Source organism: Ochotona princeps, chromosome 14, assembly GCF_030435755.1.
Source record: "Ochotona princeps isolate mOchPri1 chromosome 14, mOchPri1.hap1, whole genome shotgun sequence".
Lineage (NCBI taxonomy): Eukaryota > Metazoa > Chordata > Mammalia > Lagomorpha > Ochotonidae > Ochotona > Ochotona princeps.
In genome coordinates, this window is record NC_080845.1 from 6,799,975 (window position 1) to 6,821,219 (window position 21,245).

General features: G+C 57.5%; 1 protein-coding gene across 6 annotated transcripts in view; it reads left to right on the plus strand.

Annotated features, from left to right (window-relative positions):
- MAPKAP1 (MAPK associated protein 1) overlaps positions 1–863 on the plus strand; it is a 220,409-nt gene extending 219,546 nt beyond the window's left edge. For all 6 annotated transcript variants that reach the window (XM_058672119.1, XM_058672117.1, XM_004593568.4 and 3 more), the window contains one exon: positions 438–863. In XM_058672119.1, coding sequence (XP_058528102.1) covers positions 438–569 — 132 coding nt within the window. In that variant the 3' untranslated portion in view covers positions 570–863. The remainder of the gene's footprint in view (positions 1–437) is intronic.
- The last annotated feature ends 20,382 nt before the right edge of the window (positions 864–21,245 follow it).

Genomic DNA, 21,245 nt, shown 5'->3' on the forward strand with positions numbered 1-21,245 from the left:
CAGGGCTGGGCCATATCCAGGCCCCGAGCCAGGAACTTTCTCTGGATCTGCCAAAAGGAAAGGCAGCAACAGGGTCCCAGGCACAGCAGGGCACCTGCATGGGGCGTGCAGAGTCTGTGTGGTTGCTTAGTCTTCTTCCCTGTGACACTGTTTCAGCTGAGGAAGGAGGCCAGGCCCGTTTCAGGCGGCCGGGAAGCAGCACCAGCCAGTTCTGCCCGCAGCCTTCTGGGAGGGGACAGAGGTGCGAGAATCGGAGGAACACCACCTTCCGACAGGGGAGAGCCTGGACGGGCCACTTGCCCTCTCAGCCACAGGCCAAGGCTCTGGGCCCAGCCTGCCAGGTGGCTGCCCCGAGTGAGCACCTGGCCCCAGGGCACCCAGCCCTGCCTCTGCCCTGCGCAGGCTGGCAGGTGATGTTCCACCCTCTTGCTCCCTAGGTGAACTACATCCTGGAATCGCGAGCAAGCACTGCCCGGGCTGACTATTTTGCTCAAAAACAAAGAAAACTGAACAGACGTACGAGCTTCAGCTTCCAGAAGGAGAAGAAATCAGGGCAGGGGCAGCAGTGATCCGGCCTCAAACTGCTGCTCGAGCCTGCCCGCCGGGGCCAGGTGGCCCGCTGTCCTCGCGGGCACAGGGCTGGGGGCAACGCAGACCACCAAGAACATTGCCCCAGGCCACGCCGTGACGGCCACGGCTCCGACAGGCACCGCCCCGAGGCTCCTCTGCCCGGCCACCCTGTCGAGGATGTATATAGCCGCACCCGGACATTTCCGTCAACTTGATCAAATTTCTTAAAGCAAGTGAAGAACAAAAATGTACATTTTTTTTCTTTTAATAAACAGGCATACTCCTTATCCCGGTTGGCATGATGGGCCATTCTTTGGGGCAGAGGATTGATTATGTTATTCTCTTGAAAATCTGTTCCCATATTGAACAGGCAGATTGGAAAAGCTATGGTTCGATTTCTCAGAAGAAATGTTTAGGGCTTAGTCAATACTTTTAACTATGTCATTTGTTTAAATGAGCGCATTTGCTGTGAGGATCGTCAGACTCAAAGTTAGGGATGGGGATCCGGCGTGTGTGCCCAGGCTGTGTGCCCACCCTCCACCCGCCCAGCCCTCGATGGCAGCGAGCGATGCTGAGAAAGCTAGGCTCTCAGCTCATCTCACCACCATGTGCTCCAGGCGCTGCTCACACAGCAGGTGTAAGCACTTGCCAAGTGGAAGGCCAGCCCAGGCCTGGGAGCCACCTCGCTGACCTCGGGGGGCCTCCTTGCCCTTCACTCTGCCCTCAACAGTGCCTGCCCCCGTCACCACAGCAGCCTGGACAAGCAAAGCAGCTCTGGCCCTGCTGTCCCACTCCCACGGAGGGAAGAGGGGCCAGGCGCCCCCGACGCCACACCTCTGGCCACACCAGATGCCTCTGCCACCCTCGCCAGCCTCGCCAGGGCTCCTCCCCTGGGCCCATGCTGCCCTCCTGTGCCCTGCCGGGCCTCGAGGACCTGCGTTTCAAACATTTTGTAACCTGCCGTCCAAGGGGAGGTGTGTCTGGAGTGCATCTCAGAGCCAAGCGCCTCATGAGCACCGCTCCGAGGTCCTCCCTGATCCTGGTCCTTCTGCAGCCAACAGGAGCCCCCTTTTCTAACGTCTTCCAGTCCTACCTGCCCCGGAAACAAGAAATATGATTTGTAGCTTGCTATCTGTATTTGAATTTTTAGCAATTTTATATTTAGATACCTTTGGAAAAATGTAAATGACTAATTGGGTCATTAAATCTCGTGGCATATTCAATATTAAAATAAAATTCAGACGAGAACCCTGTTGCACGTACTGTTGTGAATTCCCCAAGTGTGGGGTGCTCAGTGCTGCAGACGGTGAGTCCTCAGGTGTCACATAGCTGGCAGTGGGGACCTGGTACCCGATGGCCCTGAGATGTACCAGGCAGGACAGAGCGTCCCCTGTCACTCAAGGGTGACGGTGCCAGCATCACCTCCAGTTTTTGTTAGACACGCACGTGAGGGGGACGCTGTCTGGCCACTCTGCAGGCCATTCCTCCCGCCGCTGGCCTGGGGAGGTGGGGAGTTTTTTTGTTTGTTTGTTTTTTTAAGATTGATGTATTTGAATGGCAGAGTGACAATAAAAGAGATCCCTTCTCTCTATGACTCACTCCCCAGAAAGCTGCAGCAGCAGGAGCTGAACCACCCAGAGCTCCCACGTTGGGTACAGAGTCCCAGGCAACTGTTTCAAAACAGGACAGTCGGAACTTGAACTGGTGCTCCCCCTATATGGGATACTGACCCTGCAAGCCACAGCTTAACCCACTGTGCTACAACACCAGCCCCACAGTCCTAAGGTTTGAAGTCAAGGACGTGGCATTCCCTGCACTCAGCACAGGGCTGAGCTCGGGAAAGCAGAAGCTCACATGTATAAGTTTAACTGTGGGGACCAGTGGGATAAGAAAACCACAACCCAACCCAGACAGCACTCAGCTTGGGTCCCCACTCCTCTGGGGATTTGCATAGTGGGAGTGGCCCGAATGGCCTCTTGCGGGCCTTGGGAACACTGGACCCAGCTGGCCTCTGGGAAGCCCCTCATGTCTCCCAAGGCCTGCTGTATGCCCCAGCCCATGCAAGCCATGGGCAGCCTCTGGCCAGGCCCATCATTAGTGCCACATCAGGTGAGGACTCAGGCCCATACTACTGGCCCGACATCCTTGCAGACACATCGCCCTGCCAACCATGGTGCTCTGCACTGCCCAGCTGCCACCTGGTACCTGAGCAACATATGCCCTGCAGCCTGTTGGTCATGCTGGCCCTGAGGCCCTGGCACAGCACCTAATACCCCTTGTGGCCTCCATCCGGGCCCAAGCTGGCAACTGCTTCCCACTGCTGCCCAGAGGCCACCAGCCATCTGGAGACGATTGGCATCCCTGGGTTCTCTCTCCTTGGGAACTGAGCCCTCCTAGGGTACCCATTTCCCTGAGCAGGAATGCAGGATGCCCCACTCAGAGCCAGGACCTCCGTCTGCAAGATCTCCAGGAGAGCAGGCACCTGCAAGGCCACTCCATGCCCCTGGATGGTTCTCCCTCTGAAAACCCACGCCCTGCACCCCAGGTACCACATCCGCGCAGGACCACTACAGACATCCTGACCCCTGCTGCCAGGTGAGCGGTGTGACCTGACTTCTGACCTCTAAGTCTAGTGGCCTAGATGCCACCTCCAGTCCCCACAGCGTCATACCTTGGGACCTGCACCTGCATGGAAGACCCAGAACAAGCTCCTGGCTCCTGGCTTTGGATCAGCTTAGCTCCGGCCGTTTGCAGCCATTTGGGGAGTGAACCAGCAGGTGGTGATTTCTCTGTCTCCTTCTCTCTGTAAATCTGCCTTTCCAGTTGAAAGAAGCAACAAGACAGGCTGTGACCTCTGGAATGGGTGTGCTGCATTACGGAGAGGCTGTTACCAAAAGTTTATGGGACCATACTACATTTACTGCAATACAAACCAAGTTTGGAAATCCACGCACAGTTTTTTCATCACAAGCATTTTCATGATCTTTTCAAAGGTCCCTTGCATGTGAAGAGTTCAACATTGTTTTATTGGGAAACTAGCAGGTCTTTCCAGTCACCAGAAACTTTAAACACCCTCGTGTTTTCTGGTTAAAGTAATTATGTTACTGTTAGGCCTGAAAACATCTTCTAGTAGCTGGCGCAGCAGCATACCAGTCTAATCCTATGCCTGCAATACTGGCATTCGTTATGGATGCCAGTTTGTGTCCCGGCTGCTCTGTTTCTGATCCAGCTTCCTGCTTGTGGCCTGGGAAAGCAGTCAAGGACAGCCCAAAGCCTTGGGACCCTGCACCCACACAAGAGACTCAGAAGAAGCTCCTGACTCCCAGCTTCGGATCAGCTCAGCTCCAGGTGTTACAGCCATTTGAGGAGTGAACCAGCCAATAAAAGATCTTCTTTCCCCATCTCTCTGTAAATCTGCCTTTCTAATAAAAATAAATAAATCTTAACCAAAAAAAAAAAAGGAAAGAAACAAAATGTCCTTTCCCTCCCTCAATCCCTGAATCACCCACGTGGTGCTCTCTGCCCGATTAGACCAGTAAGGCCCAGGAGCCCCCGCAAGGAGCCCCTGGGAAAACTGTCACCATGATGTGTACCCACCAGGACTCCTAGAGACTGGGACCCAGGCCTCTCCGGGGATGCCCAGGCCACTGGGTGTCAGTTCAGGCCCTGCACCACCCATCCTCCTGATCCCAAGGGACAGATGAGAGGGGCCAACAGGGGAATAAATGAGACCCCCTACCTAGCCCATCCTGCCGCTACAACTGATTCCAGAGGAAAAGCAGGGCAGAGGGGTATGGCACAGGATGCCCAGGGCATGGCACAGGCTGGTGCTGAGGGCACACACAGTACCTTCAATCATCTGCAGCCCTAGCATCTCCTAGGGGCATGCCTAGGCCATGGCCCCTTCCTCCACTTTCTGGACTTTTTTTTTGGTAGGGTTTAAATATTTTTATTTGAAAGGCAAAGTTACAGAGAAAAGCCAAGACAGAGGCCTGGCGCAATAGCGTAGTGGTTAAAGTCCACACCTTGCATGCGCCGGGATCCCATATGGGCGCCGGTTCTAATCCCGGCGGCGCCGCTTCCCATCCAGCTCCCTGCTTGTGGCCTGGGAAAGCAGTCGAGGATGGCCCAAAGCCTTGGGACCCTGCACTGGTGTGGGAGACCCAGAAGAGGCTCCTGGCTGCTGGCTTCGGATCGGCTGAGCTCCAGCCGTTGCAGCCACTTGGGGAGTGAACCATCAGAGGATCTTCCTCTTTGTCTCTCCTGCTCTCTGTATATTGGACTTTGCAATAGAAATAAATAAATATATATTTTTTAAAAGGCGAGACAGAAAAAGAGTTACATCTACTGATTTACTCCCCAAATAGCCAAATGGCTGGAGCTGAGTGAGTAAGATGCTGGGAACTAGAAGCTTCCTCCGGGTCTCCCATACAGGTGCAGCCAGGGGAAGCTCGAGGAGCCAGGTCTCCCCCCATTCTCCAACTCAGGAAGTGGTGCAGGCAGCAGCCTACAGGCCAAGGACAGTTTCCTGCACCAGAGGACCCCAAGTTGCGCACCCAGGCCCTGCAGGTGCACACACCAGGTCTGGGCACCGGACCTGTTCTGTGCTGAGGAACTTAGCCCCGTGGCCTACGGTGTGCAGGTGCCCCCGTGTTTGTAACCTGCGACCGCAGGGTCGAGCCTGCCTCCACGTCCCCACCTGCAGCCGGTGTTTCTGGCTTGGAGGCCTGAGAAGGCCCGTCTGCTAGCAGCCCTCCATACGATCCAAGGCCAGGTCTTCGATTGACCTGTCAGGCATCATGTGTCATGGCCTGGGCTGTCCCTGTGGTTGGGGGGACCCGCAACTGAGGTTGGCAGCCCCTCCAGGACCCTGGGGCCAGGGGCCAGGGGCGGCGCTCGGTCTCCTTACCTCGGGGGACGCAGACGCGTGTGTGTGCGCTAGGCCTCTGCGTGCTGTTTGTGTGCGACAGTCGGGGTGTCCGCGGGTGGGTGACTTCAGCCGGCAGCGGCCACCGCCGGGCGCACCTGCGTCCCGGGCGCAGGGCAGGCCGGCTGCTCTCCGAGGAGGCCGCGCAGGGTCTCGGCGGCCGCGGAGCAGCTGGCCACCATCTTGGCACACATTGGCCTGTCACATCCGATTTGCAGAGTCGCGGCTGCAGCGTTGTAGGGAGGGAGGGGTGCCTTTTTCTGGTCAGTGAGGACTTGCCTGAGTCTCCTCCAGTTCAGGAGAGACCTCGATCCGGACCTCTCCCCTGAGCACCACCTCCAGGTGCGGTGGTCACTCAGGCCCCGGGGCACATGCATTATGGCCTCAAGGTGCGCAGATACCAAGGGTGGAGCTGTGGTTCGAACCAGGACTCTGATCTTGGCACAGCCCTTGCCCATCCACATCAAGCTTTCCCCCAGAGTCCAAGTGGGGCTGTCCTTTCTGGTCTGGTGCCAGCACCTCCTCCTCTGGGAAGCCTGCCAAGCTGGCACAACATGGGGACCCCCGGGGCCAATGCTGACCTTGCCCAACCCCTCACAGGGCAGTGTCCCCCCGCCCCAGCCTTCTGCCTCCCATCCACCTGCTGCCCCTGGATGCACAGCCTGACTGGAAAACATGACTCCAGCTTGTTTCTGACCCATGGAACTGCCGGCACCCAGAACAGGCCTGACACCAGCCGGTCACACCGACTGTAGGACTGGGCGGGCCTCAGCTTCCTCATCTGTGAAATGGGCAAGGCAATCGCTCCTCCTCCACGGAGTCCTGGGCATGCAAGGGGCTAGCAGATGGCACCGAGGTTTCTGCAGCCGAGCCAGGGGTGTTAGGGCCCAGCCAGTGGCAGGTACTCTTCAATTGTTTGTCCTTTTCTGCTGCCACTGGCTATCCTGAAATGCAGACTGAGTCACAGAGCCCAAGAGCTGGGCACAGGACCCCCCTGCAACAGACAAGAAGGGCTTGTTGGCTCAATAGGTTAATCCTCCACCTCCAAGTGCCAGCATCCTATATGGGCACCAGTTCGTGCCCCAGCTGTTCTGCTTCCCATCCAGCTCCCTACTGATGTACCTGGACAAGCAACAGAGGATGGGCCAAAGCCTTGGGACCCTGCACCTGCATGGGAGACTCAAAAGAAGCTCCTGGCTCCTGGCATCGGCTTGGCTCAGCTCTGACCATTGCGGCCATTTGGGGAGTGAACCAACAGATGGAAGATCTTTCTGTCTCTCCTTTCTGTAAATCTGCTTTTCCAATAAAAATAAATAAATCTTTTAAAAGAAAAGAATAGTCGGTACAGCCAGTTTGGAGAGTGTGAGGCAGCCTCAACCATTCACCAGCTCCTGGGGCTGCATGCACCTTGGGCCATGGCAGTGACAGGCAGTACCTTGGGACCCTAGCGAGCTGCCCCACCCCCGAGACCAGACAGCGCCCCTGAGGCGGGAACCCCACCGGGGAGCCCACAGCACACAGATCCCAGAGGCATCCGGGCTGTCCCAGGAGCCCAAGGATGCCCCTAAGGGCTCTGGCATGACATCCTCGCTGGTCCTTTGTGTCCACTTCTCTGGCAGCAGCAAGATGTGGCCTGGCCCACCACAGGCTGCTCTCAGGCTGTTTCCAAGCACCTGCCCGAGGGAACAGTCGCTGGGACTGCAGGAGTGCACCCAGCTGCTGGGAATCCTGCCCCTGTGCAGGTCCTGTTACAGGGCAGCCAGCCAGCTCCTACTGGAACGTCCAGGGCCGGGGCTGACAGCAAAGCAGTGCTGGGAAAAGGCGGCCTCCGTGTCCAGCCACCAGCGCAGGCCCTGTCAGAGCTTGCCTGTGCTTGCCCTGATCTCACCCCTCCGTGGCATAAGGAAGGCCCCCCACAGCCCTGGGAGGCAAGGAGACTATCCCAGGTGTGCTGAGGACTCATGGGGCACAAAGAGACACGGCAGCCCAGCTTGACAGGCAGGTGCCGAGTGCCCATCGCCCTCCCCACATCCTTTTCACTAAAAATAATAATAATAATAAAATTAAAATGACTGGCTTAATTAAAAGAGTTACAAGGTTACAGGGAAGAAGTCACAGAGAGGTCTTCCATCCACTGGTTCACTCCCCAAAGGGCCACAATAGCCCAACTGCCCGAACTCCCAGAACCCATTTGGCTCTCCCACGTGGATGCAGGGGCCCAAGCACTTGGACCATCCTCTGCTGCTTTCCCAGGCACATCAGCAGGGAACTGGATCAGAAGTGGAACAGCCGAGATTCATAGGATGCCAACACCATAGGTAGAGGCTTAGCCTTCTATGCCATGGCTACTAATAGCAGCAGAGAGAGGAAACCTAAGCTCTTATTGGCTGGTTTACTCCCCAAATGTCCACACTGGTAGAGAAGGAGCCGGGACCTCCCTCCAAGTCTTCCACTGGGGTGCAGGGACGCAGCTCCTTCTGGGACTTGCATCCACTGGAAATGAGAATCAGGCAAAAGGTTGGAACTCAAATCCAGCACTGCAGTATGGAACGTCCCAGGTGGCATGGGAACCACTCAGATGGCTTGCTATCAGCGCCCTCCAGCTGTGCCCGCCCCCCATGAGCTCATCTGGCTCCCACGCGCGTATTTATCTATCCCAGAGACTGCCATGGCCTGGGTCAGCACTCCCAGGCCAGGCTCAGCCACTTGGGGGAGCTTCAGCCGGGGCCGCCCCCATGTCTCTGCGAGGGTCTCCCGATGCCAGGAACTGAATAATCCAGGAAGCCACAGGGCGCGGTGCCCTGCTAGGTGTGGGCAAGCAGGCTCACACCGGCTCCAGCGGCCTCCCTCGGCATGCAGTGGGGGGTGGCCCGGGTTTTTATTTGATCTTCCAGTGACTGCAACCACAGAGGCCGTGTGGATGGACATTAATTCTAAAGCACACCATGAAAGCAGGAGCTGCGATTCCAGGAAAGCCATCTACCCCGTCTGCCTGCGGGGCCTCCCGCTCCAGCTGAGGTTAGGCCTGGAGCTCACCCAACCCCAGGACCCAGGGAGCATTGGGCCGCCCATGCCCCAGGGCCAGGCCATCTGCCTGGGCAGGCCAGCCAGTGACCCTCAGCCTCCTCATGTCCTTGTTCCCTACACTGGAGCTAAGCGCCCACCGGCCCACGGGCCCCCATGGCTGCATTGGCCATCCAGCCCAGCTGGCCTCCATTCAGCTACTTACTGCTCCCCCCAAGCTGGGTGGCATCCGTACGTGCCACCACCAGTCCCTGGGGACCTAGAGAAAGGCCAGAACCGGTGCCCGGAGGCCAGCCTGGGAGGAGAAAATGATGGCAGAGTGGAGAGGGCACACCAGTCCAAGACTGGCACCCAAAGGAGGGAGTGCAGGTGGGCTGGGAGCTGGCAAGGACCCAAAGAGGCTCCCAAAGGAGACCCCTGATGCGGGCACTGCCCTTGCTCAGGTGGGATTCCGCCCCGGGGGCCAGGACATCCAGGGCCTGGGAGACCTCACGCCCACCTTCCCTGGCGCCTTGGAGCCCTTCTCCTGGTCCTGGAGTCGGGGACAACCCAGATGCCATCTGCGGGGGATCCAAACAAAGGCTTCCCCCACGCCCACAGTCCATTAAAGGGGACGCCCCCAAAGCCGCCCGCGCGAGCAAACCAGCTTTCTTCCCACAAGGGTCACGGCCGCCTCGCTGGCCAGGCTGCCCTCGGGCGCGATGTGGTTGGACAGAGGCTCCGTGACCCCCGTGGGCCCCTGCGGGAACAAAGAACCGAGCCCCAGGAGGCCGCGCCGGCGCGCACCCACCCCACGCCGCACCCGGGACCCCCGGCTAGGAACTCGGCCCGTCCCCCGGGACATGTGCCGCCACACCGAGACCGGGTCCCGCGCACACGCGCGGCCGCCTGGAGCCCCGGGCAGGGACAGCCCCGAGCACGGGGACCCTGCAGGGCAGTCGCGCCAGGAGCCGCCCATGCGACGTCCTTGGGCCGATCCGTCTGAGCCTTAGCCTTGGCCGGCACGGGTCACGCGAGGCGACGGACGCGGGGCGGGGAATGGACAAGACAGGGGGCCCGGGTCCGGCTCCCGCCGGGGAGCCCCAAGCGCAGCCTCGCGGCGCCACCTACGGGCAGGATCCCAGTTTGGGCCTCGGAGCCCGAGGCGCCGGGCGGGATGCGGGGTGGTGCGCCCCTGGCCCTCCGGGGAGCCCTGGCCCCGCTCCATCCCCGCGGAGAGCAGGGGCACTGAGCCCCCGCTGGGAAACCAGGAAGACAAGATCCTTGGGGATCCTGTCCCCATGGCCGCCATGGACCACCAAGCCAAGGCTGGCCTGTGTGTCTGGACAAGCCCTCCAGCCACCACCAGCCCCTCCTGTGCCTGGAGGGCAACTGACACCCTACTGAGCCAAGGGCATCCTTCGGGTGCACAACCGGGGGCTTCTCTCCAGGCAGCAGTCAGCCCTGGGAGGTGGGGACTGGCATGTTGCTATTGGTACTGAGGCCGCAGGCCCAGTGCGGTAGCTTAGCGCCTAAAGTCCTCCCCTTGCACACGCTGGGACCCCATAGGGCACCGGTTCGTATCCCAGAGGGCCCATTTCCCATGCAGCTCCCTGCTTGTGGCCTGGGAAGTCAGCCAAAGATGGCCCAAAGCCTTGGGACCCTGCACCCGCATAGGAGACCCGGAAGAAGCTCCTGGCTCCTGGCTTTGGATCGGCACAGCTCCAGCTGTTGCAGCCGATTGGGGAGTGTATTGGTAGACGGAAGGTCTTCCTCTCTGTCTCTCCTCTCTGTATATCTGCCTTTCCAATAAAAATAAATCTTCGGGGGAAAAAGAGGAGAGGGGAACTGAGGCCAGGACAGCTAAAGGCTGTTCAAGCCTGCGCTGGGCAGGAGGTGCCGCCTGATTGGGGTTTGTTCTCAATCCCGTCGAGGGCCTTCCAGCCAGTACTTGGAGTCCAGGCCAGGCTGGGCATCCTGTGACATGATCCATTTTGCAGGTGGGCAGCTCGAGTCCACTGGAACAGCTGTGGTCCAGGGCAGACAGGAGGTCAGGGGTCCCTGTGTCCTGGACGCACTGAGCATCAGGGGGCAGCAATCCTCGCCCTGGGGAGTCAGCAGCTGGAGCCTGGGGGGAGTCCAGAGGAGAGATCGGGATGGGAGAAGTCAATCCAGAGGGTGCATGTTGGGGGCCAGCGCGGTAGCCTACCAGACAAAGTCCTCGCCTTGCATGCACCAGGATGCTATATGGGCACTGGTTCTAATCCTGGCAGCCCCACTTCCCATCCAGCTCCCTGCTTGTGACCTGAGAAAGTAGTCAAGGAAGTCAAGGATAGCCCAAAGCCTTGGGACCCTGCACTTGCGTGGGAGACCCAGAAGAGGCTCCTGGCTCCTGGCTCCTTGCTTTGGATTGGCGCAGCTCCAGCCGTTGTGGCTGTTTGGGGAATAAATATCGAATGCAAGATCTTCCTCTCTGTTTCTCCTCTTCTCTGTATATCTGACTTGCCAATTAAAAAAAATACATATTTAAACAAAGACGCCCTTTGGGCCGGGGCTTGGGGCCTGCTCTGGTGTCCTTGTCTCTGGCCCCACAGTCCTGCCATCTTTATTTTGGCTGTGGGGTGAGTTGCTGAGCCAGGTCTGGAGGCCCCACAGACAGAGTCAGGGCTCCCTGCCCCGCCCCCCGCTTCCTCTGAGCCGCCCACCCTCCCCGACAACCAGCAGTTCCTGCCGCCATAACTCCTTTTTCCTTCTGAAGAGCTGCTCCCAGTCCTGCTCCCACAAAACCAATTAAGGCACCTGCCGGGGACAGGGCTTTGTCAGCAAATTATTCCCGGACTCCGCGGCCCGGGGATAAATCTCAGAAGGATGAAGTGGCTGTGGGGAGGAGGGACACAGGCGGGCACAGGTGGGGGGAGGGGGGCTGTGCAGGGGTAGGCAGCCCCAGGCGAGTCTCATTCCGGATCCCAGTTCCCACCCCAGCTCTGCCCAGTCTCCGTTCTCCCTGTCAGGAAGTGGCTTGCGGTGGACATGACCACGGGGCTGGGAGTCAGGAGCAGCCTCCCCTAGGTCCCCAGTTGCCACGGATTGGGTGGGGCAGCAGGTGCAAACAGCCTCCTGGCCCAGGACACCTCAGGCAAGTCTTTCCTGCTTGGAGCCACAACATTTCTGTCTGTAAAATGGGAGTGGGCAGGGTCCCACCAACTCTCCCAGCAACAGGGCACATGTCCATGCAGCTCCTAGTTCGAGCCCAGTCTGGGCCTTTACGGGTGCCCAGGAAAGTCTCCTTTGGCAGAGCCTAAGGGCAGTGGTCAAGCGCAGGGCAGCTACTAGCTGGACAGAAGGGAGACCTGGGTGGGGACTTCAATCCAGAGGGCATAGACTTTCCCAGGAGAGAGCCAAGTGTGCTGGACATTGGCGGATGGATAGGAGTTCAGCAAATCCAGGCAGTCATTCTCTCAAAACAGGAACGATGCTGACCTGCCTGGCTTCCCTGGGAGAGTTAGGAAAAGGTACCGTTACTCCTGCTCTACTCTTACCTTTCAGAAAATGACTCCAGCCTTGGAAAATCACCCATGTCAGTGACATGGGCCGTATTAGGATTGTGCAGTGCACAACCCGGACAACTGTGCCACACAGCTCCAGGAGAGCAAAACACCATTGCTGAGAGCTTCCAAAGGCATAGGGGGCCATGGTTGGCAGGGTTATGTGTCTGCAAGGATGTCGGGCCAGTAGCATGGCCCGAGCCCTCACCTGATGTGGAGCTAACAATGGGGCTGGCCAGAGGCTGCTCACGGCTTACATGGGCTGGGGCACACAGCAGGCCTTGGGAGACGTGAGGGGCTTCCCAGAGGCCAGCTGGGTCCAGTGTTCCCAAGGCCTGAGATAGGTCATTCAGGCCACTCCCACTATGCAAATCCCCAGAGGAGTGGGGACCCAAGCTGAGTGCTATCTGGGTTGGGTCATGGTTTTCTTATCCCACTGTCGGGAGCCCCATGTCACATTTGCCCTCACTCCACCCTGCAACAAGACAGGGTGGAGGACACCGAGGCAGCTGGAGGTGTCCCAGACCAGGTACCCCTGAGTGGTGCTACAAGCCCTGGGCCTTGACTTGGGGCAGCACCCAGGTAGCAGGTGTCTAGAGGAGGGGGCAGGGCGGGATGGCCACAGGCACATGCGCTGTACCCTGTGCCTGGGAAGGGCTCAGCAAGGGTGGCCCCTGTGCAGGGATGGCCCCCGGCTGCCCATGAGGAGCAGAAGTGTGGTGCCAACGCTAGTGAAGGCCTCTGGAGAAGACACGGCTAAGAGGGGAGCAGGGGTGGGCTCAGCAGCAGCGGCTTCCCCCAGCCCACTCATAGAGGCCCCACTGCCCACCAGCATCACCATCCTGCAGCTGGACTCAGCATGCACGGTGGCACAGGTGTGCCTTGGGTGCCAGGGTGCAGGCCCAGGCCATTCCCCCAGGGGCCTGTGCCAGCAGCCTCCCCCGAGCCCTGCAGGTCACACCTGGGTCACCTGGGAGATCCAGTCTGCAGTGACCATGGTGGCCGGGCTAGCCACAGCAGGGACTGGTGCCACACTCCAGTGCCCAGTCCATGCCACAGTCCCCTAAGGCCACCGATGTCCCTGGTAGTGGCAGTAAAATCTGCAAATTCAGTGTCTGCAGCCAAGGCGACCTCTTGTCGCCATCTCTGAGAGCTGCCTAGGCTGCAGGGAGCTGGCCGTAGCCCTGGGGAGGACGGTGCAGTGGTCCCAGCTTCAGTGTATTTATCCTCCAATTTCGGAGGCACAGAGAGCGCACACCTCTGGTTCACTCCCCAGGTCGGAAGCTGGGAGCATGATCCCACCGCCTCCCAGGAAGGAACAAAGATTGAAATTAATCAGACTGGGCCCGGCGGCATGGCCTAGCGGCTAAAGTCCTCGCCTTGAACGCCCCGGGATCCCATATGGGCGCCGGTTCTAATCCCAGCAGCTCCGCTTCCCATCCAGCTCTCTGCTTGTGGCCCAAAGCCTTGGGACCCTGCACCCGCGTGGGAGACCTGGAGGAGGTTCCCGGCTTCAGATCGGCGCAGCACCGGCCGATGCGGACACTTGGGGAGTGAATCATCGGACGGAGGATCTTCCTCTCTGTCTCTCCTCCTCTCTGTATATCTTACTGTAATAAAATGAATAAATCTTTTTTCAAAAAAAAAAGAAAAGAAATTAATCAGACTGATGGAGGTCCAGGAGGAAGACGTGGTCCTCCTAACTGCTGGAGAACATGAAAAATCGTGCTCCTGGTTGGGAAAACTGGCTGGAGCGTGCTGACATTTACTGTGGTACTGTGGTACTGTGGTACTGTGGTACTGTGGTACTGTGCGACCCAGCTCTGTTCTCTTTCCCATTCTTCCTTCCAAGAGGAGAATCCCAGAGAGCTGGAATGAGCCCCCCATCCGTTCACTGCCCCCCCACCCCGATATCCACGTCACAGGGCGGAGGACTAGCCTGCCCACATTAGCCCCTTAACCAGAGTCTAAACCACCAGACCAGGCACCTGTTCTGGGCCCACTTCATAGATAATAAAACTGAGGCTCCCAGAGGAGAAGACATTTGCCCAGTGTCACTCAGCAGGTGCAGTCAGAACGTGAAGCCTGATCGAGCTTTTCCCAGGCCCCTCCTGCTGGCGGCGGGGTTGGAATGACCCGCTGGCCTCCCACGGTGTGCAAGTAGGGATTCACTGCTGGTGTGCTGTATGTCACAAACACGCAGCCCTCCAGGCCCAGCACTGCATACACATCAGAAGTCCTAGTGGGCAGGGAAGAGCCAGCAGGGGCAGGGTCCTAGATGGCACTGGGCGGGCACAGCTGCCTGCAGCTCCCCACCCCCACCTCCTCCCAGGCTGTGGGTCCCAGGCCTGGAGCCGCTGGGCGATCCCTGTGCCAGCTTCTGCTGGGAGGTGCAATACCCTGAGGAACACCTAGACACGGTTGCTTCCACTTGATGGGGGCAGCTCAGGGGGCAGTGAGAGCCACAGGCTCAGGGCTGGGGAGGTTCTGGAGCCAACAATGGGCCCAGCTGGACAGGCAGGAAGCTGGGCGCAGGGGCTGCGTGAGCTTGAAGAACTCTCTGTCTGCGGCAGCGACCTTGCAACATGTCCTTGATCTGCGATGGTGAGAGGGACCCACCTAGGCTGCAGGTGGCCACGCCCCAGCCACGCTAACCATGCAGTGGGGTGAGGGGATTGTCATAAATCCTAGCAAAGGAGTACTGTGGACTGCAGCCAGGGCCAGGAAGGTTCTGAGACCCCTCAACGCCCCGCTGTGTGTCTGCTCCCCTCCCCGCTGCACCCAAGGCATCCCTCTCTGGGTCTGCAAAACAGAACGTGCCCCTGATGGCTGAGTCCAGGCACCATCAGCCCATCTCCACGTTCCTGGGCTGGCCTGGCTCCTGCTGGGTCCTGATTTCATCCAATCACCTATGGCCGGCAGGGCAGGGACAGCCCGCTCCCAGGTTGCAGGACGACAGGGGACAGAGCAGCCTGTGGGATTCCACAAAGGATGGCCTGCACAGTACATGAGCTGTAGGGAGTGTAGGGTGTTTCTTTGTCCACACTGGCCCACACACATCTGCTCTTACACTATTGATGTGATTTCACCCATCATGGGATCCTGGGGATTGTCTCATGCCATGGAGAAATGGGGTGGTTGTCTGTTTTGGAGGTGTCTTTCTTTCTTTCTTACATTTTTTTTTTTTTTACTTATTTTCATGTTTGAAAGACAGAGTGTTTTCCATTCACTGGTTCACCCTCTAAGCTCTGGAACAGGCAGGGCTGGGCTGGGTGAAGCTGGGAGCCAGGGGCTGGCTGAGACATCATCTCCCACCTCCCAGGGGGTGCACCAGCAGGAGGCTGGACCAGCAGTGGAGCAGCCGGGACTAGAACCAGCACCCCTATAGGATGCTGACACTGCAGGCAGTTGGTTAGCTTGACACACTACCACACTGCCCCTCCATCTGATTTTATTTGTAGTATAAGCAATGCGGCACCAAGCAGCCCTGCCCAGTGTTTGCTGAGGATGGACATGGCAGACCAGCCACTGCCAGTAGGATGCCTGCCCTGCACTTCTGGCTTGGGCAAGGCAGCAGCTGGAGGACAGCCCACGGAACACTGTTCTTCCAGAGCAAAGCTGCCAAATAAAGGCTTCCGAGCTGAGGGACCGGTCCCTGCTTAACATGCTGTGCCTGCAGCCCAGTGTCTGGATTCCTCGCGGGGACCCTGGGAGGCGTCAGCAGGCAGACCGTGGGACAGACCTAGAGTGAGCATGCCCAGTTTTGGTCCCCGCCCAGCTTTGCATGTGGTGGGCTTTTGGGGGGAGTGAGTCAGAGATGGGAGCTTTTGCAGTTAGGATGCTGGGTGTGGCTTCCCGCCTTCTCCCACCCATCCCCCAGATATGAGAAGAAAAGAAAGCTAGAAACAATGGTCTCATCCACTTTGCCCTAATCCTCGACCCTTCCCATCCTAATCGGTGGTCCACATGGCATGAATCCTTCTCAACTATGTAAACATCATCAAAAATAAATATTTTCTAAAAACAGAGAAGTAAGAGCTTCCTCTGTCTGTCCCTCTCGCTGCCTGTCAACTCAACACACATTTAAAGGGGCAAAGGGGGCAGACGGGGGAAGGCACCCTGCCCTGCTGCCCACCCCTCCCCTGGAGCAGCTCAGCTCTTCAGAGAAACAAGATGCGTGCACGTGGCCAGGCGCAGGTCACTTCTGGCATCTTTTTCATGCATACTGATTTGTTGGCTAATTCGGTGTCTGATTCTTATTTTAGGCTCCACTATTCCAGTCGCACAAAATCATCTTGGAAAGGGGGGAACCGTAATTGGACAGACCTTTTTATCCATTGGGAGGAAAGGAGTTTAACAAGAGTCGGCACTGCGGTGCCATGGGTTGCGTGGCCACCTGTACTGACAGTATCCCAGACGCTCTGGTTCGCGTCTGGGAAGAGTAAGGGAAGGTGGTGCCCCTGCTTGGGCTCCAGCCACCCCTGTGGGAGACTGAGTCCGCGAGGGAAGATCTCTCTCTCTTCATCGAGGTGGCCAGGACAGACTCTTTCCTCTCCTACTGTTATCACAAGAGTTTTCAAAACACTAAAAAGTTGACAAGAATTCTACAAAGAACAGCGGGATCCCTTCCACTCTGAGTCAATAGCTGTTGTTTCATCCTCACCGCCCCCTCCCCCAACCCTCAGCAAGGGGCCGACGGCATGACCTTTCACCCCAGACAAGGGGCTCCTTTGCCATCACCCCTCATCATCACCCCTAAGAAAGTTTACGTGCAGTCCCTGCTTTCCTTAAACACTGCAGACCAAAGTCAAGTTCCCAGAGCCACCGCTGGGTGGTTTCAAGCAATGACTATGTAAAAGGCGGCGGCTGGTGCCTGTTTGTGGTGACGGGAAGATGGCCCAGTGAGCGCTCCCAGCGCCTCCATCATCACCGCCCCCCTTCCCACTGGGAGCCCTCCACCCAGAGGGACCCCATCAGACTGGGCTCCCCGCGGCAGCCCTGAGAGAGGCGCTGGACGCAGGCACGGGGAGCTGGGGCAGGGCGGCCTTGGCCCCTGCAGCTTCCCGGTCCCGGCGCCAGGCAGCCCCGGCGCCAGGCGACGCCGCTCCCGCCACGTGGCAGGCGCAGCCAGGCTCCTGGCCGGGGGCCCTCCACTTACCAGGGCAAGAGAGGGGCTTTTTTTTTTTTTTAATTGTTTTCAAAACAGATTTCATGTGGTCCCAAAATGAGCCCATGATTGTAAATTAAAGTGTAATTAGCCTTTACGCTTTTATATTCATTAACTCTTCTCTGTTAATGATGCTAGGCCGGAGCAGAAACCCTGCTTTATGAAACCACATCCAGGAAATAAAATAGTGATTTAGATAATGGCCACAATGTATTGCTACTTACACATAATTAAACAAATGCTCCATTTAAACTTGGAAACATGACTGAATGTTGATTAACCCGCGCTCGGCAGTTCTGTTCGGGCTCTGCCGACTGGGAGGTGCCCGGCGCTGGTGCGGAGCGAAACGTCTGGAATGGCCACGGCCGCTGGCTGCCCCAGTGCAGCTGGGAGCCCCGAGTGACCGTAACACCAGTGGAATCGAGGAGAGGACAAAAAAGGCTGACAGTGACAAACTCACAGACGCAGAACGTGGGGGCACTCAGCTCGGAGCATCCAGAAGCTTCCAGAAGCTTCCAGAAGCAGACAGCAGCGATGGCTGCACAGAGTGTCCGTGGACCCGGAGCCACCAGGTATTCACACGCTGCACTTGCAAGTGTTATGCCGATTTCACCCCGTTTAAGGCACTTTTAAAAAGATTTTATTTATTTGAAAGGCAGAGTTAGAGACAAAGGACGGACATGGAGAGCACGTCTTCTAGCTACAGATCTGCTGGATCACTTTCCAAGCAGTCGCAAGAGCCAGAGCTAGGACGGTCGGAACCAGGAGCTTCTGGGTCTCCCAAATGGGTGCCGGGGCCCAAGGAGGGCATAAACAGGGAGCTGGATCAGAAGTGGAGTGAACCAGCACCCATATGGGATACCGCCACCACCAATAATGGATTTATCAGCTACATCACAGTACCAACCCTGTTTTTAAATTTTTGGTTTTAGGACTCGACGTGGTGACGTGGTGGCCTAGCGGCTGAAGTCCTCGCCTTGAATGTGCCAGGATCCCATATGGGCACCAGTTCTAATCCTGGCAGCTGCACTTCCCATCCAACTCCCTGCTTGTGGCCTGGGAAAACAGTCAAGGACAGCCCAAAGCCTTGGGACCCTGCACCTGTGTGGGAGACCTGGAGGAAGTTCCTGGCTCCTGGCTTCAGATTGGCACAGCACCAGCCATTGCGGTCACTTGGGGAGTGAATCATCGGACAGAAGGTCTTCCTCTCTGTCTCTCCTCCTCTCTGTATATCTGACTTTCCAATAAAAATAAATAAATAAATCTTTAAAAAAGTTTTTTAAAAAATGGTTTTGATTTAAAGATATGAAAGAGGGCCCAGTGCTGTGGTGTAGCTGGCCTCCTATCTGTCTGACATTTCTCTCTGGGTCTCTAGCAACCAGCACAAGACCTGGAACCAGGCAGGTGTCACTGGTCCATCCATTCTTCCATTTGGCAAGCCTTTCAGGGAAGGGGGGTGGAGGCGCCTGGCGCAGCCCATGGGGTGCAGGAAGGGACCCATTCAGAAAGGGACAGATGTGGTTGGGCTCAGCTAGGGCGAGCAGCTCCCAGAAGGTTTTTCTGCGTGGCCCTTGTGAACCGTTGAAACTGGGGTGGAGTGGGGAAGAAGCAGTAACCTTTATTCTCTGAAAGTGACAGTAGCCACATTTGAGGGTGACAAGCCAGCCAGTGACCCCGGGGCTCCAGTCTGCGGGAGCCTCCTCCCCTCCGCATCCACCTGCTGACTGATGGTGGCCCCAGGCCCCCTCCAAAACCCCGCCAAGCACTCATAGAAACACCAGCCCCCAGTCTCCAGGATCCCCAAGGCCCCATCCCATCCAGCAGCGGGACAGCCCTAGGAGAGATGTCCTAACCCCTAGTGTCTCTCAATGAATCTGCTGTGCCATTGGACCCCCAGTGGGTCGGCCTCACGGACCAAGCCTTGGTCTCCCCACCCCCCCAGTTACTGCGAGTGGCAGGAGACCCCTAAGGGTGGACCTGGCAGCTGACTCCGACCCGAGAGGGCTTGGAGGTGGGAAGGTACCTGGACCAGGGTTCAGGGGACACTGGTGACCCACAACCTCAGCAGGGTGCTGATCACCTGGAGTGAAGTGTCCCTTGTCAGGGGAAGTAGAGACAGCAGCAGCAGCATGGGGTGGCTGGGTCACCCCTTAGGACTTGGGGGAGGAACAGGGCCGATGCTTGAGCTCGCAGCCCTCCTGCCAGGGCCGGGCAGAGTGAGCCCTGTGCTCACAAGGCCCCCAAAGGATGCCCTGGCAGGAACATGCAGGGTCTTCCTCAACATCTGGCCACGTCTCACTACCGCTGTATCACAGCCAGGCCCAAGACCTTGTGGAAGGATTAGGGGATAAGGTTCAAAGCATCATAGGGCCGGCACTGTGGCACAGGGGGTAAAGCTGCTGTGTGATGCTAGTATCCCACCTGGGAGCCGGTTCAAGTCCTTTCTGCTCCACTTTCCATCCAGCATTCTGCTTGTGGCCTGGGAAAGCACAGAGGATGGCCCAAGTCCCTGCACCCAAGTGGGAGACCTTGAGGAAGCTCCTGGCTTCGGATCAGCTCAGTTCTGGCCTTTGTGACTATTTGGGGAGTGAGCCAACAGATGGAAGATTTCTTCTCTCTCTGTCTCTGTAATTCTGCCTTTCAAATAAACAAATAAATCTTTTTTTAGATTTATTTATTTTTATTGGAAAGTCAGATATACAGAGAGGAGGAGAGACAGAGAGGAAGATCTTCTGTCCGATGATTCACTCCCCAAGTGACCGCAATGGCTGGTGCTGTGCCAATCTGAAGCCAGGAGCCAGGAACTTCCTCCAGGTCTCCCACACAGGTGCAGGGTCCCAAGGCTTTGGGCTGTCCTTGACTGTTTTCCTAGGCCACAAGCAAGGAGCTGGATGGAAGTGCAGCTGCCAGGATTAGAACTGGTGCCCATATGGAATCCTGGCACATTCAAGGCAAGAACTTTAGCCACTAGGCCACCGCACCAGGTGCAACAAACAAATATTAAAAAAAAAAAAGTGATATCCATGAGAATGCTTCCTATTTTCCCAGACACTGCCACCTAAACTTTCTGGGAGTGCCCACAACAATGGACACTAGGAATGTCCTTCCACGATGGGGAGACCAGGAGGCTGGGTCTGCCCAATGCAGCGATGGGTCACACTGAGCTGAGGTACTGGGTTTGTTACAACAACAGATCTTTGTCTGGTTCATTTATTGAAACCTGGGCCCTGGCTAGCCTTTGAGCCCCACACTGGAGGACAGGAAGAGTCCTTCCAGAACCCCCAGGCCACGCACGTAGACCCACAGCCCCTCCAGTGACATGGGCGGCTGGATGCCCTTGAGAAAAACTGCGGCTCTGAGTGGGTGCTGCCCGTTCTTCTAGGACCAGGCTTCTGGGGTAGGGCTGGAGCTGCCTCTTGGGTGCCCCATCCTGTACCTGAGTGTCTGGTTGGAGTTCTGCTCCAGCTTCCTGCTCCAGAGCACCTGGGGGCAGAGGGGAAGGCTCAAGCACCGCTGTGTATAGGAGACAATGGAGCACCAGGTTCCTGGCTTGAGCCTGGCTCAGCCCTGCCTGACGGGGGTATCTGGCGAGTGAGTCGGTGGATGGAAGAGCTCTCTTCTCTTTACCTCCCAGATAAGGTAAAAATAAATCACAAATAAAACAATTAATCCTTCCTCTTAATCCCCAGTAGACATAAGGCCATTTACCACAATGACTGTGCACTGGAGAAGAGAAATAACCAGCTGTTTGGCCTGGCCCAAAGTGCCACAGTGGCCCAATCTGGTGGCCACTGCTGCTTAGCAAACCCCAGCAGGTTCTTCTGTCCAGGACAACTCAGCAGGCACTTCTCCTGCTCCTTGTGGAATCAGCTAAGGTCCCCAGTGCTGCTCAGCCACTCACGAGCTGCTTGGGGCTTGGGGTGGGGGGCGGGGTGGAGCAAGCAGCTTCTCTCACTGGTGCCAGAAAACGGGACCCACTGGGACTGCTGACTGGCTGCCTAGTGTGGTGGCAACTCCGGGATCCATGTCAGAC